The sequence below is a fragment of the Balaenoptera musculus genome, chromosome 9, assembly GCF_009873245.2.
Source record: "Balaenoptera musculus isolate JJ_BM4_2016_0621 chromosome 9, mBalMus1.pri.v3, whole genome shotgun sequence".
NCBI classification, from domain to species: domain Eukaryota; kingdom Metazoa; phylum Chordata; class Mammalia; order Artiodactyla; family Balaenopteridae; genus Balaenoptera; species Balaenoptera musculus.
The window spans coordinates 5,345,187-5,366,407 of NC_045793.1; the positions used below are offsets into that span (position 1 = coordinate 5,345,187).

The window sequence follows — 21,221 nt, forward strand, 5'->3', positions numbered from 1 at the left end:
AACCGATTGAATATTTAAGTGTTAACTAGTGTTTTATCATACTTTGAAATATTACGATATTTTAAACATTACCAGAGTCAAGCATCCGAAGCATTGAGACTTAAAAAGCCATTACTTTTTAAAAAGTCCCGGTCATTTTTTGTTTCTTTTCATTCAGCGACAGAAGTTACGTGAAATCATCCTCCAGCAGCAACAGCAGAAGAAGCTGGCAGGTCGACAGGAGAAAGGGTCACAGGACCCAGGAGCAGTGCCGCATCCGGGGCCCCTGCAGCACTGGCAGCCGGAGAGTGTCAGCCGGGCTTTTACTCGGCCTCCACCCCCCTATCCTGGGAGCATCAGCTCTCCCGTTGGCCCTCCTCTAGGGCCTAGATACGCTGTTTTCCCAAAGGATCCGCGTGGACCCTATACTCCTGATGTTACTGGTATGGGGATGAGACCTCATGGATTCAGGTAATGCTGTTAGTTTCATGCCAGATTTAAATTGCTAATAGAAGGGAATGCACAACTGAAATTATTTCGTTTTGGACCATTTTTTAATTGTAGTATAGTTAATTTACAATGTTGTGTTAGTTTCAGGTGTACAGCAAAGGGATTCAGTGTCTTTTTAATATATATGTGTATATATATATATATAAATACACACATATGTATATATATTCTTTGAAATTACTCATAATCAAGAAGTTTATGCTGTTTTTTACTTTTTGATCCCTTTGAGATATGATCAACATTATTTTTCACTAATGAGAGGTTGTGGGTTTTTCTTTAAACCCCTCAGTACTCAACAGAGTGTAAAAGCACTCCCTTTGTCATCAAATATTGACTGTACTAGCCTTACGTCACAGCCACAGCGATGTAGTTTATCCTACCAGTCAAACCTTTAAAATGTAACTGCCATATTCCTTCAAAGCCTCCTGTGATGTGATGAGTGAGAATTATTCTCTCCTCAGATTTTTCATTTTAATTTACATGGTAAATATTTGTGGAAATTTCCAAATTGAAAGGATGTTTTCCTGTAGGAATTTTTTGTGATGAGTGGTTTCCATCTTTGAAGTGGCTAGTAGAACAATCAAAGCCAAATGTAGGCCTGAGTTATAATAAGGTATTATGTTATTATAATATAATAATATTTCTTGGGCTTCCCTGGTGGCGCAGTGGTTGAGAGTCTGCCTGCCAAGGCAGGGGACACGGGTTCAAGCCCTGGTCTGGGAAGATCCCATATGCCGCGGAGCAACTGGGCCCGTGAGCCACAATTACTGAGCCTGTGCGTCTGGAGCCTGTGCTCCGCAACAGGAGAGGCCCGCGCACCGCGATGAAGAGTGGTCCCCGCTCGCCGCAACTAGAGAAAGCCCTCGCACAGAAACTAAGACCCAACACAGCCAAAAATAAATAAATAAATAAACAAATTTAAAAATAATAATAATAATAATATTTCTTTAACATATGCTTTTCATTTTATCAGATATAGTTTTTAGTCTAATACCTACCTCCATGTTAGAGTCTTACCCTTGTTTTCCTTTTTTCTTTCTCCTCACTTTTGCCTGTTGCTCTGTTTTATATTTATTTGTAAATTGCCTTTAGTTTTTTCTAGAATGAGGTACAATATAAATAAAAGTATTTCTATAATTTATTCATTTACTAAATCTTTGCAGATAATGCCTATCATTCTTTGTCTTACTACCCCCAGTCCTCATTCCTTTCAAGCAAATAATAGGTTAACCTGTCCAGTCATCATGCCTTTGTTTTCTCATGTGCAGAGGCCTATAAAGTCTCTCTAGTACGATTCATTAGACCTCCTACCTTCATTCAAGCATTCCCCCCAAATCAGCTTCCTCCGTATCATAGCCTCCCTAAATATAGAAAAAAGAAATGGACTCCTTTGCAACTCCAGTAGTATATGCTGATTTCTAAGCAACTGATTCCACCTGCCTGGTGGCTTTGCTTTGTCTTTGTTATCTGTTAGATCATATGCCTTTAGAGCTCGGATATGGTATTTATTATAGGGTACTTGGCAAAAATTTACTTGCATGTAGATACTTTATAAGTAGTTGCTAATGGTGATAATTTTATTTTTGCTAAGTCATTGTATTTGGCAACATTAATTTTGTATCTGCGTTTAATCTAAAACTTTTCCTTTTTATCAACCTAACTCTAAATTCAGCATAATACTTTATATTGACCCTATGCTCTTTTAATGTCTTCTTTTAGATTTGGATTTCCAGGAGGTAGTCACGGTACCTTGTCAAGTCAGGAACGCTTCCTTGTACCTCCTCAACAAATACAAGGATCTGGAGTTCCTCCACAGCTGAGAAGATCTATGTCTGTAGATATGCCCAGGCCTTTAAATAACTCACAAGCGAATAATCCAGGTGGACTTCCTCCACATTTTCCACCACAGAGCCTGTCAGTTCAACAGCATAACATACTGGGCCAAGCATTTATTGAATTGAGGCACAGGACCCCTGATGGAAGGCCTCGGATGCCCTTCCCCGCTTCTCCTGGCAACGTTATAGAGGCACCTTCTCATCCAAGACATGGAAACTTCATTCCCCGGCCAGACTTTCCAGGCCCTAGGCACACAGACCCCATGAGACGGCCTTCCCAAGGTCTCCCTCATCAGCTGCCTGTGCATCCAAACTTGGAACAAGTGCCACCATCTCAGCAAGAGCAAAGACACCCTGTGCATTCATCTTCTGTGGTCATGAGGTCTCTGAGCCACCCCTTAGGGGGTGAGTTTGCAGAGGCCCCTTTGTCGACATCTACACCAGCTGAAACAACATCTGATAATTTACAGATAGCCACCCCGTCTTCTGGCGGTCTCGAAGAGAAGCTTGATTCTGATGACCCATCTGTCAAAGAACTAGATGTTAAAGACCTCGAGGGGGTTGAAGTCAAAGACTTAGATGATGAAGATCTTGAAAATTTAAATCTAGATACAGAGGATGGCAAGGGAGATGAATTGGATACTTTAGGTAATTTGGAAACTAATGATCCCAACCTGGATGACCTCTTAAGGTCAGGAGAATTTGATATCATTGCCTATACAGATCCAGAACTTGACCTGGGAGATAAGAAAAGCATGTTTAACGAGGAACTAGACCTTAATGTTCCAATTGATGATAAGTTAGATAATCAGTGTGTATCTGTTGAACCCCCAAAAAAGGAGCAAGATGACAAAAGTATGGTTCCTTCTGATAAACATTCTCCTTGGAAAAAAGCCGCTGTCAGCAGTGAGATTAAAACAGAAGTACTGTCTCCAGATTCTAAAGGGGAAACCAAATGTGAAAGTGAGAAAAGTGATGAGGGTAAAGATGCTGTTGACGCCCCCTGCCCACAGGCCCCTGCTCATGCAGACGCGAATGATGGGGAACAGGCTTCTTTGCAGTCCTGTGATGCAGATCTACTTGAGAAAAGAACTAATCGAGAAACGGCTGGCTCCAACACTAGTGTTCGTGGGTCCACTCAGCTGCCTGCTGAAGATGTGATAAACTCTTGCAGCATACCTGGATCAACTCCAGTCCTCTCAAGTTTACTTGCTAATGAAAAATCTGATAATTCAGACGTTAGGCCATTGGGGTCTCCACCACCAACTTTGCCGGCCTCACCGTCCAGTCACGTGTCAAGTTTGCCTCCCCCTCTAATGACGCCGCCTGGTCATGCTTTGGATAATACCTTGAGTTCTAATGTGACAGTAGTCCCTAGATTAAACCATACTTTCCCGCAGGGTGTGCAGGTGAGTCCAGGATTCATTCAGGGTCAGCCGACAGTGCATCGCAGTTTTGGAACAGGAAAGCCCGTGAGTCAGACCGTACCTCTGACAAGCCCGTCTGCAGCCAGTGGCATGTCTGGGCCCCAGCAGCTGCTGGTCCCTCAGACGACCGCCCAGCAGAATAGAGAGAGGCCCCTCCTTCTGGAGGAGCAGCCTCTACTTCTGCAGGACCTTCTGGATCAAGAGAGACAAGAACAGCAACAGCAAAGACAGATGCAAGCCATGATCCGTCAGCGGTCTGAACCGTTCTTCCCGAATATCGGTAGGAATTCCTCAGAGTTTCAGAAATAATTACTGTGGGCATGGGGTGGGATGCGGTGTGCTTACAAGATTTGTGTATTAAATTACATGTGGACTAGAGCACTGAGGGCCGTCCTTCTGTTCCTCCTTCAGCTTTGAAATGAACGTGATTAGGAGTTTTAGATTCCTCCCAGGTTCATCAGGAGATTCAAAACTCTGAGTTTCAGACTTTCTCAAGTCTGTCTTTTATGGGATTGTTTAATAGAAATAAATCTTTTTTAGTTCCTGCCTTCTAACCATTATTACCATGTATTTTCAGAGTCACTGAAAGGTGAATTTAAAGGAACTGTGCTAGGAGTAATCTTCTTACTGTCCTATTATGCACAATGAATGCTTGGCATTTTTTTTTTTGGTTATATGAAGCTCTTTAACTTACTTCCAATAGCTTACTAATTTGGGGAACGCCCCCCCCCCCAATAGAACAGCAATGCAGTAAAAATACCTGAGTGCCTCTAAGAGAAAGAATTAGCAATCAAAGGACACGTGTCCAAGGAATGCTTTCTTCTAAACAGTAAAACTGACCTTCTGTCCTTCATACATTACCAGTTCCATCATATTGGTCCATTTCTTTTTTATTTATATGCAAAGAGGTCTTTTGTCAGTAGCCTATGTTTCTTGTAAGGAATTGATACATTTTTCTTGTAAAGAGTAATAACCAATTTAGTGGAATTCCTTAGTATTGGTAGTAACTGCAAATTCTCATTCATGGTGGAACATTACTAAAGAAGCAATTCTGCTTAGAATTGTGAAAGTTTGGATGAAAGGAATTGCATTGCTTTAGATTACTGGTACAATCTCTCTCATATTTGACAAGCACCTTGTTTTGATTCTTGCAGTACTAATGTATTAAAAGTGTGGGTCACTTAGATGGGATTAAATTCAGGATGAGGTTCTTGCCATCTCATAATTCCTTCCTTACCTGGTATAGAGACCTACAATAGTGATGATTAAACAGTGAGGACTAAGAGTCTGTAAGTTACATCATGTTTGTGATAGTTATGTTACCTTTTAGTGTCACTTGAACCAAATACTATGAAATAAGTAACTTTAAAATATATTTCTTCTTTAGATTTTGATGCAATTACAGATCCTATAATGAAAGCCAAAATGGTGGCCCTTAAAGGCATAAATAAAGTAATGGCACAAAACAATATGGGCATGCCACCAATGGTTATGAACAGGTAGGTGAAGATATTTCTCATTCTTACTGTGCATCAAGAAGTGCATGAAATTATTACTGGTTACTAGAAGGAGCATATAGTAACTCAAAACTTGTATTCTAGGAATGAACAATAAATATTTCAATTGGTTGTGATGTCAGCTGAATAGGATCAAATGCAAAATGCTGTACAAATGTAAAGATTAAATTTCCATTCGTTTCAGGGTAAACATAATAAAACATCATAGAATGGTTTGAAAGATTGACTTGATTAAGCAGGAGATCCAGAGTATTTAAGTGTATGCCTGTTTAAATACCTTTAGACTAGTTAATGCTAACCAAAAGCTGCACGGGACAGAGTTCCTTCATCCTGAATAGGCGAGGGTGAGAGGATAAGCAGGAAAATAGAAGTTAAACTGTTCTGTGCTGAGAACAAAAGATAGTTTATTTCAGCCTGTGACTATTTTTTATTCCATCAGAGGATATTTGAAAGTCAGCATTTGGAAACTTTTATAAGCCTTTTCACTATTAGCAGAAAAAATGGAAAATTATACATTAGAGAAGATTATGAGTTATTTGAGTATCTGAATTTCTGAAATTAGGTATTTACACCCCCTAAGGGGTATTAAATAACCACAGGTAGTGTTTCTTAAGTTTTGCTCATGGACCATCATCAGAATTATGTGGTAGTTTTTTAAAAAAATGCAGGTTCATTTACTCAACCGCAAACCTACTGAATCAGAATATCTGGAGATGGTGCTTGTATGTCTGTAGTTTTAGTGAGCGCCGTGGGCAATTCTTACGCATATTGCTGTTTGAGAACCTCTTTCAATAGAGTAGGCATAGAGCCGCAGTTTAGCTTAATTATCTTGTTGAATGTGGATGATTATGGAATTGAATATGAAATCTACATGAATTTATGATCTTTCAAATAAATTGGGAATCCTTAAAGGTGCTTTGTTGAGATACTTTGGAAATGGTTAAGAAGCATTTTTTTGGTTTGTTTTTGTTTTTTAAATTAATTTATTTATGTCTGCGTCAGGTCTTTGTTGCTGCGCGTGAGCTTTCTCTAGTTGCGGCGAGCGAGGGCTACTCTTCGTTGCGGTGCGCAGGCTTCTCATTGTGGTGGCTTCTCTTGTTGCAGAGCACGGGCTCTAGGCACGCGGGCTCAGTAGTTGTGGCTCGCCGGCTCAGTAGTTGTGGCTCACGGGCTCTAGAGCGCAGGCTCAGTAGTTGTGGCGCACGGGCTTAGTTGCTCCGCGGCATGTGGGATCTTCCCAGACCAGGGATGGAACCCATGTCCCCTGCATTGGCAGGCAGATTCTTTTTTTTAAACTATATTGTCTTTTCTTAAGTTATTTATTTTTTTTTTAAACTTTGGGTTTATTTATTTATTTATTTATGGCTGTGTTGGGTCTTCGTTTCTGTGCGAGGGCTTTCTCTAGTTGTGGCAAGTGGGGGCCACTCTTCATCGCAATGCGCGGGCCTCTCACTATCGCGGCCTCTCTTGTTGCGGAGCACAGGCTCCAGATGCGTAGGCTCAGTAATTGTGGCTCACGGGCCCAGCTGCTCCGCGGCATGTGGGATCTTCCCAGACCAGGGCTCGAACCCGTGTCCCCTGCATTGGCAGGCAGATTCTCAACCACTGCGCCACCAGGGAATTCCAAGAAGCATTGTTGAGATCAAAGAAGAGATTGTAGTTTCTAATGATTTTCATTATTTTATTATTAATTTTTTAAAATACATTTGATATGTTTCTTAATCTGTTGCAGCTATTAACCTTAGCGATGTTCAAATTGACCACTCTTGGCCAGTGAGAGCTTATTCTGGAAGGCTCCTCAGGTTTTTTTTTTTAATTAATTATTTATTTATTATTTATCTTTGGCTGCACTGGGTCTTCGTTGCTGCGCACGGGCTTTCTCTAGTTGCGGCGAGCGGAGGCTGCTCTTGGTTGTGGTGCACAGGCTTCTCATTGCGGTGGCTTCTCTTGTTGCAGAGCACAGGCTCTAGGTGCGCGGGCTTCAGTAGTTGTGGCACGTGGGCTTCAGTAGTTGTGGCTTGTGGGCTCTAGAGCGCAGACTCAGTAGTTGTGGCACACAGGCTTAGTTGCTCCACGGCGTGTGAGACCTTCCTGGACCAGGGTTTGAACCTGTGTCGCCTGCACTGGCAGGTGGATTCTCAACCACTGCACCACCAGGGAAGTCCTGATTTTCATTATTGCACAACGTCTGTTAACACTATTTCTGTGTCACAGGGCTTCTTAACTTTTTTATGTCATGAACTTTTTTGACATCCCAGTGAAGCCTGAACTCCTCAGAATATTTTAATGCAAAACCAAAAACATTGGTTTTACAGAGGAAATCAATTATATTTGAAATATAGTTAAATATAAAAGTTACAGCATATGGTGCTTCTCTAATGCATTAATAAATTTGGCAGTAGGTCTAATAACTACCATAATTTCAAAATAGTGATGAACTTAAATGACCTATTAGGTATGTGCAACAACTTTTGCTATGAAAATGATGTGAGTTCTCTTGGTGCAAAGTCACAGTACTGTTGATAATATTGTAGTTTGCTGCGCATAGTCAAAACAGAAGGAAATGCTAAATTTAATTCTGTATGTACTTTAAAATATGGACCTGATAATCAGAACCCCTGCTCCTTCAGCATCATGTCTATATCACTCAGGTACACTGATCTGTTAGTCATCAGGTGTGTTGTTAGCCCTTCTGCTGAGCACTTTGAAGAAGTAGAGGTGATGGTCCTTCCTTCAGGTGGTGTCATAAGTTGACTGAGGGTGATAGACAGTGAGTGCTTTTGTGATCATGAGATTATTCCACACCAGGGCTGTAGTGGAGCCAGGGGGTAACAGATGAATCAAAAAGCTGAGTAAAAATATTAAAAAGCATATGTTCCAAATTCTGATAGTACTCAGATATTAAGGTACAGTGTTTGATAAATAATTTGCAAAATATAATCTTGTTATGTTGACGCATTTGGTAATTCTAGGGGCAGTGTTTTCATCAAAGCAGTAATGTTTCTGTGAAGTTTTTAATTAGAGTAAGTAACGTTTTGCCAGATATTTTGAACCATATAGACTTTTTCTTGGTCAGTGACCAGCTTTTGGTTTGCTTTAACATTTAGATATAAAAATGTATGAAACTTTTTTCTTTTTTATTGATTTATTTTTTTCACATCTTTATTGGAGTATAAATGCTTTACAGTGTTGTATTAGTTTCTGCTGTACAACAAAGTGAATCAGCCATATGCATACATACATCCCCATATCCCCTCCCTCTTGAGCCTCCCTCCCACCCTCCCCATCCCACCCCTCTAGGTCGTCACAAATCACCGAGCTGATCTCCCTGTGCTATGCGGCTGCTTCCCACTAGCCATCCATTTTTAAAAATGTATGAAGTCAGAATCGCCATCATCAAAAAATCTAGAAACAATAAATGCTGGAGAGGGTGTGGAGAAAAGGGAACACTCTTACACTGTTGGTGGGAATGTAAATTGATACAGCCACTATGGAGAACAGTATGGAGGTTCCTTAAAAAACTAAAAATAGAACTACCATATGACCCAGCAATCCCACTACTGGGCATATACCCTGAGAAAACCATAATTCAAAAGGAGTCATGTACCAAAATGTTCATTGCAGCTCTATTTACAGTAGCCAGGACATGGAAGCAACCTAAGTGTCCATCAACAGATGAATGGATAAAGAAGATGTGGCACATATATACAATGGAATATTACTCAGCCATAAAAAGAAACGAAATTGAGTAATTTGTAGTGAGGTGGATGGACCTAGAGTCTGTCATACAGAGTGAAATAAGTCAGAAAGAGAAAAACAAATACCGTATGCTAACACATATATATGGAATCTAAGGGGGAAAAAAAAAAAGGTCATGAAGAACCTAGGGGTAAGACGGGAATCAAGACACAGACCTACTAGAGAATGGACTTGAGGATATGGGGAGGGGGAAGGGTAAGCTGGGACGAAGTGAGAGAGTGGCATGGACATATATACACTACCAAATGTAAAATAGATAGCTAGTGGGAAACAGTTGCATAGCACAGGGAGATCAGCTCGGTGCTTTGTGTCCACCTAGAGGGGTGAGATAGGGAGGGTGGGAGGGAGGGAGACGCAAGAGGGAAGAGATATGGGAACATATGTATATGTGTAACTGATTCACTTTGTTATAAAGCAGAAACTAACACACCACTGTAAAGCAATTATACTCCAAAAAGATGTTTAAAAAAAGATGTATGAAACTTCTTAATTGAGATACATCTTTCGTTTTAGGATGCAAGAATTTTTTGTAAGCTACCAACTATTTTTAAATGAAGATTGGAACAAATAGCTTTAGTACATAAATTCTAAGAAAATTGTCTTCCTTGTATTTTTCATCTAAAAGGCTTGAATTAACTTTGAGGTACAATGAGACGTAAAACCGCGTGGAGCCCCTGGGACAGCCTCATCGGCATCGCATCGCTGCCCCACTCGTCACTGTGGGGAAAGTCACTTAATCTCTCTGACTCTTCCTCTTCATCAAAAGTAAAATGAGGGTAGTAAGAATCCACACTTCACAGAATTGTGTAGTGAGGTTGGGATACAAAAAACAGGGCTTTAGTAAATGTTTTTGATGAGGAAGACACTGCCATTACTCTTTCTTCCCTGGAAGATAAAATTGTTAAGCACTTAAAAATAATGTTAGTTCCAAATGCTTATCATTTGATGCTTAGTGCTTCCTTTTCACAGGTTCCCCTTTATGGGCCAGTCGGTGACTGGAACACAGACTGGTGATGGCCAGACTCTCCTTCCACAGGCAGTTACTCAGGTACTGCTGCTTGTAACTAGTCGCTTAAGAATGCACGTTTTCCTGTGTCTCTCGCTCTTCTTTATGGTGAGGCCTCTTCCAAAAAATAGTAGAAGTCCTAGAACACTGCCAGGATGTACCAATATTATCGGCTCAGCAGAAATAAAGACATTTTATTATTTTTTAAGGGAAAGACAAAGTTTAAAAATTGACAATTTCTGAAAAGGATCCATATATTTAAGGGTAGAAGGTCACTTGGAGGGAAGCCAAATGCTTAGGGTTTGGGGGTTTGCTTTTATTTACTTTCAACTCCACAGAGATATTTTCATGTCCTGCATTTTAGAATTCATTCATTACATTTAAATGTAAAACTGCTATAAAATGTAGAAAATAATGATTATAATCATTTTATTTAGATACAGATAGTCATGTTCTACAGTTTATTCCTTGGAATAATTTAGTTTTTGAAATATTTACTGTTCACGATAATCGGCTTTAAAAAGTGTAAATATTTAAATATTTAGTGTCAAGCAATATCCGGGAAAGTAGAACTGCTCATTTCATACTGTGTTTTCTTCTTCTTCTTTTTTTTTTTTTTCTCAAATATCTGCCTGGGTGGGGGGAAGAAAGAGAGAAAGCTACCTGTTTTCTTTATGTCTTTTTGGCACTTTCTTTTTCGCCCTGCCAGTTAACACTTCAGATTTATTATGCTGATAATTATATTCTTTTGATTAAAAAAGAGAGACCATCTGACACAGTGGAAAAAGCATAGGCTTCATAGCTGAGTTTTAAAATAATCTGAGTTCCACTATGAGTTTATTGTGCAACTTTGGGCAAATTTTTTAACTTCTGTTTCCTGATCTGTTAAATGTTACACCACCTGCTTTGCAGTATTATATGGTTTACATGTAGTGCATTCTGGGTGCTGGTATCATTTTTAGTCATTACCTTGTATACAGCTCATATCTAACAGAATTTGTGACAACTCGGTAAATGCTTTTTCAAAGTTAATTCTATTTATCAGACTGTTGCCAGGGAATTGTGAGATGATGACTGTTTGGTCTCCCTGGAAGATATAAGACATTTAATGAGAAAATAAGAGTAACTTTTTAAATTAGTATATATTTGTGTTATTATTTGTGTCTGTTAGAGATATTGGTTTTTGTTCATAAATAACTTTGTGTTGTGGAGTGGAATTTAGTAAATCTGGAATCCATGTTTCAGTCTTAGTTGCAGAAGAAACCAGGTAGATTTCATCAAAAAGTGGGGTTTTACATGGATCTTTAGCTAAGTATAATACGAACACTATTTGATTTGCCCTACATTATATTTCTGATGAATAACCCCTTACTTCAAACATAATTGTTTTTCAACTGAAATCTAGCAAATATAACAGTTCAGAGATAGTTTAAAATGTTCAGAAATTAGGTTGTCACCACAAAATTCATTCCACTTTTTATAAAAATGAAAGTTTTAAAGATGTCATAAGAAATTAAAGTTCTTTTCCCTTTCCATTTCTTTTTTTCTTTTTCATTTTTTTAAAGTTTTTTTTCCCCTTGAACTGAAATGTGGAATAAACCTATTTGTAAATTTTACTTATTTTAGGATGGCAGTATAACACATCAGATTTCTAGGCCTAATCCTCCAAATTTTGGTCCAGGCTTTGTCAGTAAGTATAAATCTAATTAGTTACCTGTTCTCTGGGGATTGCTTGTTTGCACTATATTTGTGTTCTTTTAAAATCTTGGAGTTAGTTTAGGTGTGTTATTTTAAGTCGAAGTGCCCTCATCTTTTATTAAACATCACTGCCCTATTAGGCATCTTTTCCTCAAGGCATGTATTTCATTGCTTTTTTTTCTGTGCATGAATAATTATGGTTAGAGGTAAATATTTTAATACAGAAAAATCATCTTCCCCATTCTCTTCAGTGTTGCTGCTGTTTTTGTATATAGATTGGGCACTTTACAATCTGTAGAATTAAACCACTTCTTTTCTAATGACTGTCTGCCTAAGTGACCAGGACGCTAAATGGGAACAACAAAGGGAAAGATAAGCTGGCTTAGCAGCATGGTGTGAAGTCAAGGATGCAGGATGCCATTGGTCCTTTCTAGTTACTTTCAGGGGTCCCAAGGTGGTTCAGGATAGCGTTTAAAGTTCTCCCCAAACTGAACCTTTCTGAAATCTTCAGACTGTTTAGCTAACTTTTTTTTCACCATTATTTTTCATTTTGCTCACCTCTGCTCTCCTGGTTCCAGAAACCAGAAAGGCTTTCCTTGCGGTAGGTCTCATTCTACCAGAAGCAGAACTTCTGAAATCTTGTGAAAAAGCCTGTTCTGAAAAATGCCCTTCAAATTTAGTAGACTAGATTTCAAGTTCATACATGTACTGGAACTTTTGGGTTTAAGAACAAACCCAAAGTCTGACCTTTTGAAATTACCCCTGCACTAATTATTATAATTTGCATACATATTCGCATTAAAAACAAGTAAACAGCTGTAACCAACTGGCTTTTTCTGGCTTTATTGCGCCCATTGGCTTTGGTTGGATTCTTATTGTATGACGATATTGTTATCATTGATGTAATTTTTCAGCTAATGTCCTTCTTGGAATTGTATTTATTTATTTCTTTGTCTTAAAGTGAGTCAAAAAGGTATGTTCTGAATTTCACAACCATAAGGTGACTTTTTTTTTTTTTGAACTTGGAATCAGTGAAGTAAAGTGCCCTTAAAGAATTAAGAAGGAATATTGCTACAAGATGAAGAGATACAACTATTTGGGGAGATATTTTAATGACAGTCATACAAGTAGAGAAGATTTTACTTGATTAATGGCTTATTTATAGACATATAAATGACAAAATTCATAAAAATTACCAATGTTTTTAACTTACGGATTTCCTCTGAAATCCGTAAGTTTTCTGAAGTCTGAAAACAGACTTCATTTTGGTCCTTTCTAAAACTTTCTAGGTTCCCTCCCTCATAGTTTAGGACATATTTTCACCATTTAGAAATAGGGGAAACCCATAAACTTAGGAAAATTAGCATGGGAAATGATACCTAATCCATGCTCTGGACCTTAATAGGATATGTCTTACTTTGTCTCTTCAAAATCTGTAAAGTTGAATTAATCAAATACAAATATAGTTCAATATATAGTTTGGCTTATGGGTTAGAGAATTTGATAGTTTAGTAGATAAAAAGTGTTCCATTAGATAAGTCTTTTGCTTTTCAAAGATTGGGTTTATAATATTTATAAGTATGAAGTTAGCCTGTGTCCTAAGAACATGCATTCTTTGGTTTTCTTAAATATTTTTCTAAAATCTTCTACTTTATATAGTCATTTACTACTATGTTTTCAAAATATCTATTACAAGGTCATGATGAAAATGTTTCCTTACAAAATGGATTTGTGTAACTTATATTGGACTCTTTAGAAAATTAACACAGGTGAATTTTAATTTTTTTCCTCAGATGATTCACAACGTAAACAGTATGAAGAATGGCTTCAGGAGACCCAGCAGCTTCTTCAGATGCAGCAGAAATATCTTGAAGAACAAATCGGTGCACACAGGAAATCCAAGAAGGCCCTTTCAGCTAAACAACGTACCGCCAAGAAAGCTGGGCGTGAGTTTCCAGAAGAGGATGCAGAGCAGCTCAAGCACGTCACTGAACAGCAAAGCATGGTTCAGAAGCAGCTAGAACAGGTAATAAATGGGTTTGCGAAATAGAAACAGTTGTTAACGCATAGAATGTTTGGGTCTGTCATTGATTAATTATAAAGGATTTCGATTGGTGTTAAATGGCACACAGAAGTGCACTGTCAAAAGTGACAGCTCTGAGACCTCTTACTAACTGAAGAAATAACCCCTGTCCTTGCCCCAGAGTCGTGGTCACACAGCACATACTTTCAGTAAGCGCCACTGATGAGATAAGTTCTCATAATCCTGACCTAGAAGAACTGTTTTCATACTGGTTTAGCTAATATAGCTGGGGAAATTCAGTTACTTTCCCTGTTCTGGGAAATCACTGTGCAGAGTCTTAGCTTTCCTGAGGACAGCTCATGGGGAGATCATAGGCTTTTCTACTTGGAGTTGACCTTTGCTTTGCCATGTCCTTCGGTTCCCTAGTTTCTAATGGAATTTCAGATAGAGCATTTGAATCATTCTGGTGGGGTTTTTTTTGTTTTTTTCCCCCCATAGTATGTTTTTATTAGTATTCCTTCTCAATATCATTTTGGTCTTAAAGTACATTGGTGTATCTTATGTAAAGGACTCATTCCTGAAAAATGAGATCATTTTGCTGTTATCTTCCATTATGAACCTGATGTTTCTGAAAATGCTCATACTGAAATATCAGTTATACTCAAGAAGAAGTAAAATTTTAAATTTTTATTTAGTGTTCAGAATGTGTTAAGTGGCCACTCCTAGGTATTTACTCAGATGAATTAAAAACTTAGGTTCACACACAAACCTCTACACAAATATTGACTGCATCTCTAACACACTCACCAAAAACTGGGAACCCCTGGACTGTCCTTCAGTATCTTGACTGTGGTGATGGCCACGCTAATCTCCACCCATGTTAAAGTTCCTAGAATTGTACACCAAAAAAGGTCAATCTTGCTTTTGATTGTCAATTTAAATCTTACTCCCAATGTTAATAGTGGAAAGGGAGGAATTCAGAGCAGATTGAATCAGTAAAAATCACAGCAGTGCTTTCTGTGTAGTGAACACAGTTACATGCCCTGTCTTACCTAACGTTCTCTATAACCTTATGAACAAGGTAGTAAGTATTATCACCATTTTACACGTGAGGAATCTGCTGAGTCGTTGTGGAGGTAGGTGACGTAGGTGATCATTGGAGTAGGGATTTCGACTGTGGTGTTTTATCTCCAAGCTATAGCTCCCACAATAATGTCCCAACAATAAGCTGATTACAATATGATTTCCATTGTTTAAAACCAGGACTATTCTGGAATGAGAGGTTTCCTTTCTCTTTAAATTTACTTTCTGGGGCCATGTTTATTTCAAGTAAAAATGCTTTTAAGGATTTCTTTATAACTTATTTTTAGCCTTTTTATTGCCTTCTGGTATTTTTATATAAATTTTTTATGACAAGGGCCTAGTTTTTGCATATCCATGGATCAAATCCTATTGAGAAGCTAATACTGTACTTGGAAAACAGGACACATCATCTGCTACAACATAGTTGCCAGCAGTCCAGTGTAATCTTATTAAGATAAGCAATTCATGACAATGTTTTTAAGAGAATTTTGCAATGTGGCAAAGGCATGGATCACCACCTTCCGTCTTCCAGTTAGTGTCCCGGTGCTTCGTGTATGTTCATACTCATTCGCCAGCCCAACGGTAATTCCTCGGTTCTGACTAGTAAGCCAGTCAGGAAAGAGAAGAAAATAAGTAGCAGTTGCCAGACCAAAACCATTATGTGCAGAGAATATGCTAGTCCGCCTGGGAAACTGTTGAAAATAAGTTGAAAACCTATCAGAACTGGCTCAGTGTACTAGTACAGTACACAAAAATTGAGTGATTTTGGAGGGTATGTACATCATCTTGCACCCCTTTCTCCCAGCTCCCTAAGTGAGGCGGTGTGTCCTCAGGACACGGGTTGTGTCTGCATTGAGACTGGTCCGTGGCGTCTGCCCATGAGGGTACAAAGGCTTTTGGGGATTAATTAACTGACACAAGTCAGTCATTATATTAGGAGCCTCTTAGGAACTGTTCAAAACATTACCTCAGAGCTTTTACATATTTCAGAAATTATAATTTGAATATGTTACCCATTAAATTCAAGGAGTTTTATTACCAATCTAGTCTTTTTAACCTGGAGGGGGAGGGTGTGGTATATGTACTGGTAATTCATCTTGTCTTAACATGTTGTACACTTTTGTATACTTAAGAAATGAAATCTTAACACATTTAAATGGTTAAAGTTTGAGTTAAATCTCACAGTTAGTCTAACCTTATATATTAATGTAACTTCTAAGACATCACAATTAGCTGATTCCTGTGTAGCCTTTGTTTATTGTTTTATTTTTTATATGTAGTTTAAATAGTTTATGACTCAGAGAAAGATTTTCTTAAATATTTATTTCAGAAAAATGTGTTTCAAATTTGTTTTTGGTATTTCATATTTAGAAACATCCTAGTATTGAAAAGCTTGGCAGTTTTAGTTGATCAGTCCTTCCTTTTTTTTTTTTCCCCTTGGTGATTTTTGCCATTGCCTAAGCAAGATATTTTTACCTCTGCCTGATCTAACTGCCTTCTGTATAACCTCCACCATAATCGTCAGCCAGTGTTTTTATTTGATACCCGTAGCACGTATAAGTGAGTAAGATTTAATTTTGCTCTTCCAGATTCGTAAACAACAGAAAGAGCATGCCGAGTTGATTGAAGATTATCGGATCAAGCAGCAGCAGCAGTGTGCCATGGCCCCGCCCACCGTGATGCCAGGTGTCCAGCCCCAGCTGCCCCTGGTTCCAGGCGGCCCCCCGCCCACCATGAGCCAGCCCAGCTTCCCCATGGCGCCGCCGCAGCTCCAGCACCAACAGCACACAGCGGTCCTGTCCGGCCACACGAGCCCTGCTAGGATGCCCAGTTTACCTGGATGGCAGCCTCCCGGTGCCCCTTCTCACCTCCCCCTCAATCCTCCCAGGATCCAGCCTCCAGTTGCCCAGTTACCAATAAAAACTTGCCCACCAGCCCCAGGGGCAGTGTCAAATGCAAATCCACAGAGTGGACCACCACCACGGGTGGAATTCGATGACAATAACCCGTTCAGTGAAAGTTTTCAAGAACGGGAACGTAAGGAACGTTTACGAGAACAGCAGGAAAGACAGCGGATCCAGCTCATGCAAGAAGTAGATAGACAGAGAGCTTTGCAGCAGAGGATGGAAATGGAGCAGCACGGCATGATGGGCTCGGAACTGAGCAGCAGGACGCCTGTGTCCCAGATTCCATTCTACACTTCTGACCTGCCTTGTGATTTTACGCAACCTCCAAGACCCCTTCAGCAGCCTCCACAGCAGCAACAGCAAGCGGGGCCGGTTTTACAGCAGCAGAACATACAGCAAGGGTCTATTAATTCACCCCCCACCCCAAACTTCATGCAAACCAATGAGCGAAGGCAGATGGGACCTCCCTCGTTTGTTCCTGACTCACCATCAATTCCTGGTGGAAGCCCAAATTTCCATTCTGTGAAGCCGGTACATGGAGGTGTTCCTGGGGCCAGCTTCCAGCAGTCCCCGGTGAGGCCTCCTTTCACACCCGCTTTACCCGCGGCACCTCCAGTGGCTAAGAGCAGTCTCCCCTGTGGCCAAGACCCGGCTGTAAGCCGTGGACAGAGTTACCCAGGATCAGCCCCGTCTCTCATTCAGCTGTATTCTGATATAATCCCAGAAGAGAAAGGGAAAAAGAAGAGAACAAGGAAGAAGAAGAAAGACGACGATGCGGAGTCTACCAAGGCACCTTCTACTCCGCATTCGGACGTAACCGCTCCACCAACCCCGGGTGTCTCAGAAGCTGCCTCTGCTCCCACCGTGAGCGCACCCGGCGAGCGCCCTCCACCCGGCGAGCGCCCTCCACCCGGCGAGCGCCCTCCGCAGGGAGAACCCGAGTCAGTGGAATCAGGCGACCTGTCGCCTCCTGACCCGGCAGCGGGCCCGCTGTGCACAGAACCGGAGAACAAACTGCCCAGCGGTGACTTCGCACGAGGAACCCCAGGTCAACAGACCTGTGCGAGTTCAGAGGTGGATAAGCACCCCGTCGACGCCCCTGCCCCCACTGGGGAGATGAAACTGGAGTCAGCTGAGCCGGAGCAGCGCCCGGGCCCAGATGGGCCTGAACTGGAGGAGCGCCCTGGGGATCGGGCCAAAGAAAGGGCTGTGGCCGGCGCTGCCTGCCCGGGGCAGAGTCCTCCCCGACCTGCCGGCGCTCCTGCTGCCAAAGGAGATTCAGGCAATGAGCTTCTGAAGCACCTGCTGAAAAATAAAAAGGCATCTTCCCTTTTAAATCAAAAAGCGGAAGGGAGTTTTTGTTCAGAAGACGACGGTACGAAGGATAGCAAACTGGTTGAGAGGCAGAACCCAGCCGACGTGGTAAGTGTGGCTCAGGAAAACAACTTACTTTCTTCCCCTTTTATTTTAAATTATGGTTACAACAGATTACTGCCAACTGCTGTATTGATTTCAATGCCATTTTATAACCTTTTTACTCTGGAGTAAAAAAACGCGGACCTCATGTTTTGGTTTATACCCATAAACTATATCAAGTAATAATTTGTTTACTGTATTTTTCAAAAATCAGAGAGCTGTAGGGTCATGCGTTTCATATGTAACATATTCCTGTCAGCTGATTATCACCACATCGAGTTGATCTAACTAAAGCAAAGAAGTAAACATCTACATGTCCTAATTGCAAATAGAGTGCAGTTTCCATTAACCTCTTTGAAATACAGAAAATAGCTCATGCACCCTGTTAATACCCCTGGGGACTCTCAGGAATAACCCATATTGGGAATCCATTCTGTTGCAAAGTATTAATACTTAATGTTATACAAACACAGTTTTACAGGTAGATGCTGTTTTATCTTTGTGGTTTTCCATGTGTCGATATTTTGCCCTTTTCAAGTTTTTTTTTTTAAGTTTTTTTTTTAAGTGTTAGACTTTTTTTTTTTTTAATTTATTTTATTTTATTTTATTTTTGGCTGCGTTGGGTCTTTGCTGCTGCGCGCGGGCTTTCTCTAGTTGCAGCGAGCGGGGGCCACTCTTCGTTGCAGTATGCGGGCCTCTCCTGTTGCGGAGCACGGGCTCTAGGCTCAAGGGCTTCAGTAGTTGTGGCGCACGGGCTTAGTTGCTCTGCAGCATGTGGGATCTTCCAGGACCAGGGATTGAACCCGTGTCCCCTGCATTGGCAGGTGGATTCTCAACCACTGTGCCACCAGGGAAGTCCCCTTTTTAAGTTATAAAACATTGGATTTGCTTTTGTTTTTTCATTTGTATGAAGAACTTTGTTGTAAATATACCTTTACAAGATTCGATCTCCTGCATTTCAGTGAACTTCCTTGACATACTTCCCAAACCCGGGTTTTCTAGGTTGTAGGAATCGGCTAACTTGTCTTATCTTTCACATGCTACACTACCATATGGCTATTGTGTTCATAAAGCTTTCCCTGTAGTGCTTCTCAAATTAGATTTTAAATTTTTCATTTTTTTAATTGAATGAGGTGGAGCGCTATATTTAGTTGTCCAAATTTGCAGTTTTAAGATTGTTAGTGAAGCCATTTGTTTTGCAAGTCTTGGCTTACTCTTTGTTTTATTTGTCCGATTCAGTAGAGGTTGAGTGGTAACCCCACAGTCACGTAATTTTTGTAAATTTTGGTGGTGATAACGTTTTCAGTCATATTTGTCATCAGCAAATAGGCCTGATCTCTAGCTTCTTTGTCCATTGCATCCTCTGCCCCTAGGAATACCGGGCTACTTGCAGGCCCTGCGTGTCTTTCTGATTTTACCCTTCCATATATGGCCATACGCCGCTGTTTCTGCCTGCTCTGCTCTCCCTTCTTTTTTTTTTTTTTTTTTTTTTTTACATCTGGCCAATATCTGTATCTTTTAAGACTCAGTTCTGGAATCGTCTTCCCCAGATACCTTACTCAGCTCAGCCAGTCTCACATAAGTGAATGCCCGTGTGCTTGCATAGCAGTTTCTCTAGTACCACTGAGCATAGACGGCTCCTTGAAGGGTGTAGACGGCGTCCTGAGCACCTTTCTGTCTCTATGCCTTTCTATCTCAATACCACATAGTTGGTACTCGGTGGAGTTAGGTCCTAATACTGGTGATTATATGTAAAAAAATATTTATATTGGGTGTTATGATAGAAAAAGGGATGAGGTCAATTAGTATATGTATAAATGTTTGGACTGTCACATGTTCTCATATCCATCTGGGAGGGCAGCAAGGGGCGGGGGCCCTGGATTACTAGGGGTAATGTGGTTACATTCTAGGGGTTACACTGTGCTCAGCGCTTGCCCTGAGGTACGGCAGGCACAATTATTATTCCCATTTGACAAATGATGAAATTCACCTACTTTCTAGTCACACTTAAGGCAGAATTGTTGTGGCAGTAGCTGGACAGGCCCAGTTTTTCCTCCATGCTGAGGACATGTGTTTTCTCACACATAAGTTGGCATTAGTTGTAGTGTAGGGGTAAAGCCTTGGGGGGCTTTGAGAGCTCACATCACTCAGCTTGTGTCAAATCCATGTTTCACCTCTTTCCAGCGTGCAGCCTGGGCAGGTCAGGCTTTCTGTGCCTCAGTTTCCTCATCTGTAAAACAGGATTAATAATGCTCCCTGTTACTGGGTTGCCACAGGGATTAAAGGAATTAGAGTACACCTTGTGCTTGTGATATGAATAAAAGGTGGTGCATACGCATGACTACCAATGACATATCTAGGAATTTTACAAGAGGAACGTAAAATTCTAATATGTGCAGAGGTGTGGCCACATGAATAGCTAATGAATGACTTTATCTTTACTAATAGATAAAAATGAGAGAAAACAACCTAAATCCACTACTGTAGTTGTTGATTGGATTATTGTTTCTGTATATCTATATCTGAATATACAGATTTTTTGCAGCCATTAACATTTGTTATGCATGAATGTTTAATGTCACGGGGAACAAACCACATGTCAAGTTTAAAAGGCAACCACCAGAATAAAAGAATATTGAGTGTGATTCATTGTGTTTTTAACAAAATATATGTAGGCATAGATAAAAGATTGAAAACAAGTACATTAAAATGTGAACTGTTCCTATCTCAGGCAAACTTTTGGATGGATTTTAATCTTTTGTGTTCTTCTGTAATTAAAAGTATTCTTTGAACTGTAGTACCAGCTGCTCTTCAGGGTGGTTGTGGGGATTGGTGAAGTCTGTTAAGCACTTAGAGTGCCTGACCCTGCTGCACGCCTACTAAGCGGCTGCGTTGTTCTTCTCTTATAAGCCAGTCAGAAGTGCTCGGGCCCTGCTCTGTGCTTCTCACAGTGCAGTCCTGGGGGGTTGGCAGCCTCAGCCTTTACCCGGGAGCTTTTTAGGAAATGGGATGTTGGGCCCCAGCACAGGTGGACCAGTCAGAATGTGCTTTTCAACAAGGT

At 40.4% G+C, this 21,221-nt stretch overlaps 1 protein-coding gene across 1 annotated transcript in view; it reads left to right on the forward strand.

The window, feature by feature from the left end:
- KMT2C (lysine methyltransferase 2C) overlaps nucleotides 1–21,221 on the forward strand; it is a 277,011-nt gene that overhangs the window by 234,069 nt on the left and 21,721 nt on the right. The window contains 7 exon segments of the mRNA XM_036863101.1: nucleotides 158–450; nucleotides 2,209–4,031; nucleotides 5,139–5,250; nucleotides 9,997–10,075; nucleotides 11,660–11,723; nucleotides 13,525–13,757; nucleotides 16,427–18,166. Coding sequence (XP_036718996.1) covers nucleotides 158–450; nucleotides 2,209–4,031; nucleotides 5,139–5,250; nucleotides 9,997–10,075; nucleotides 11,660–11,723; nucleotides 13,525–13,757; nucleotides 16,427–18,166 — 4,344 coding nt within the window.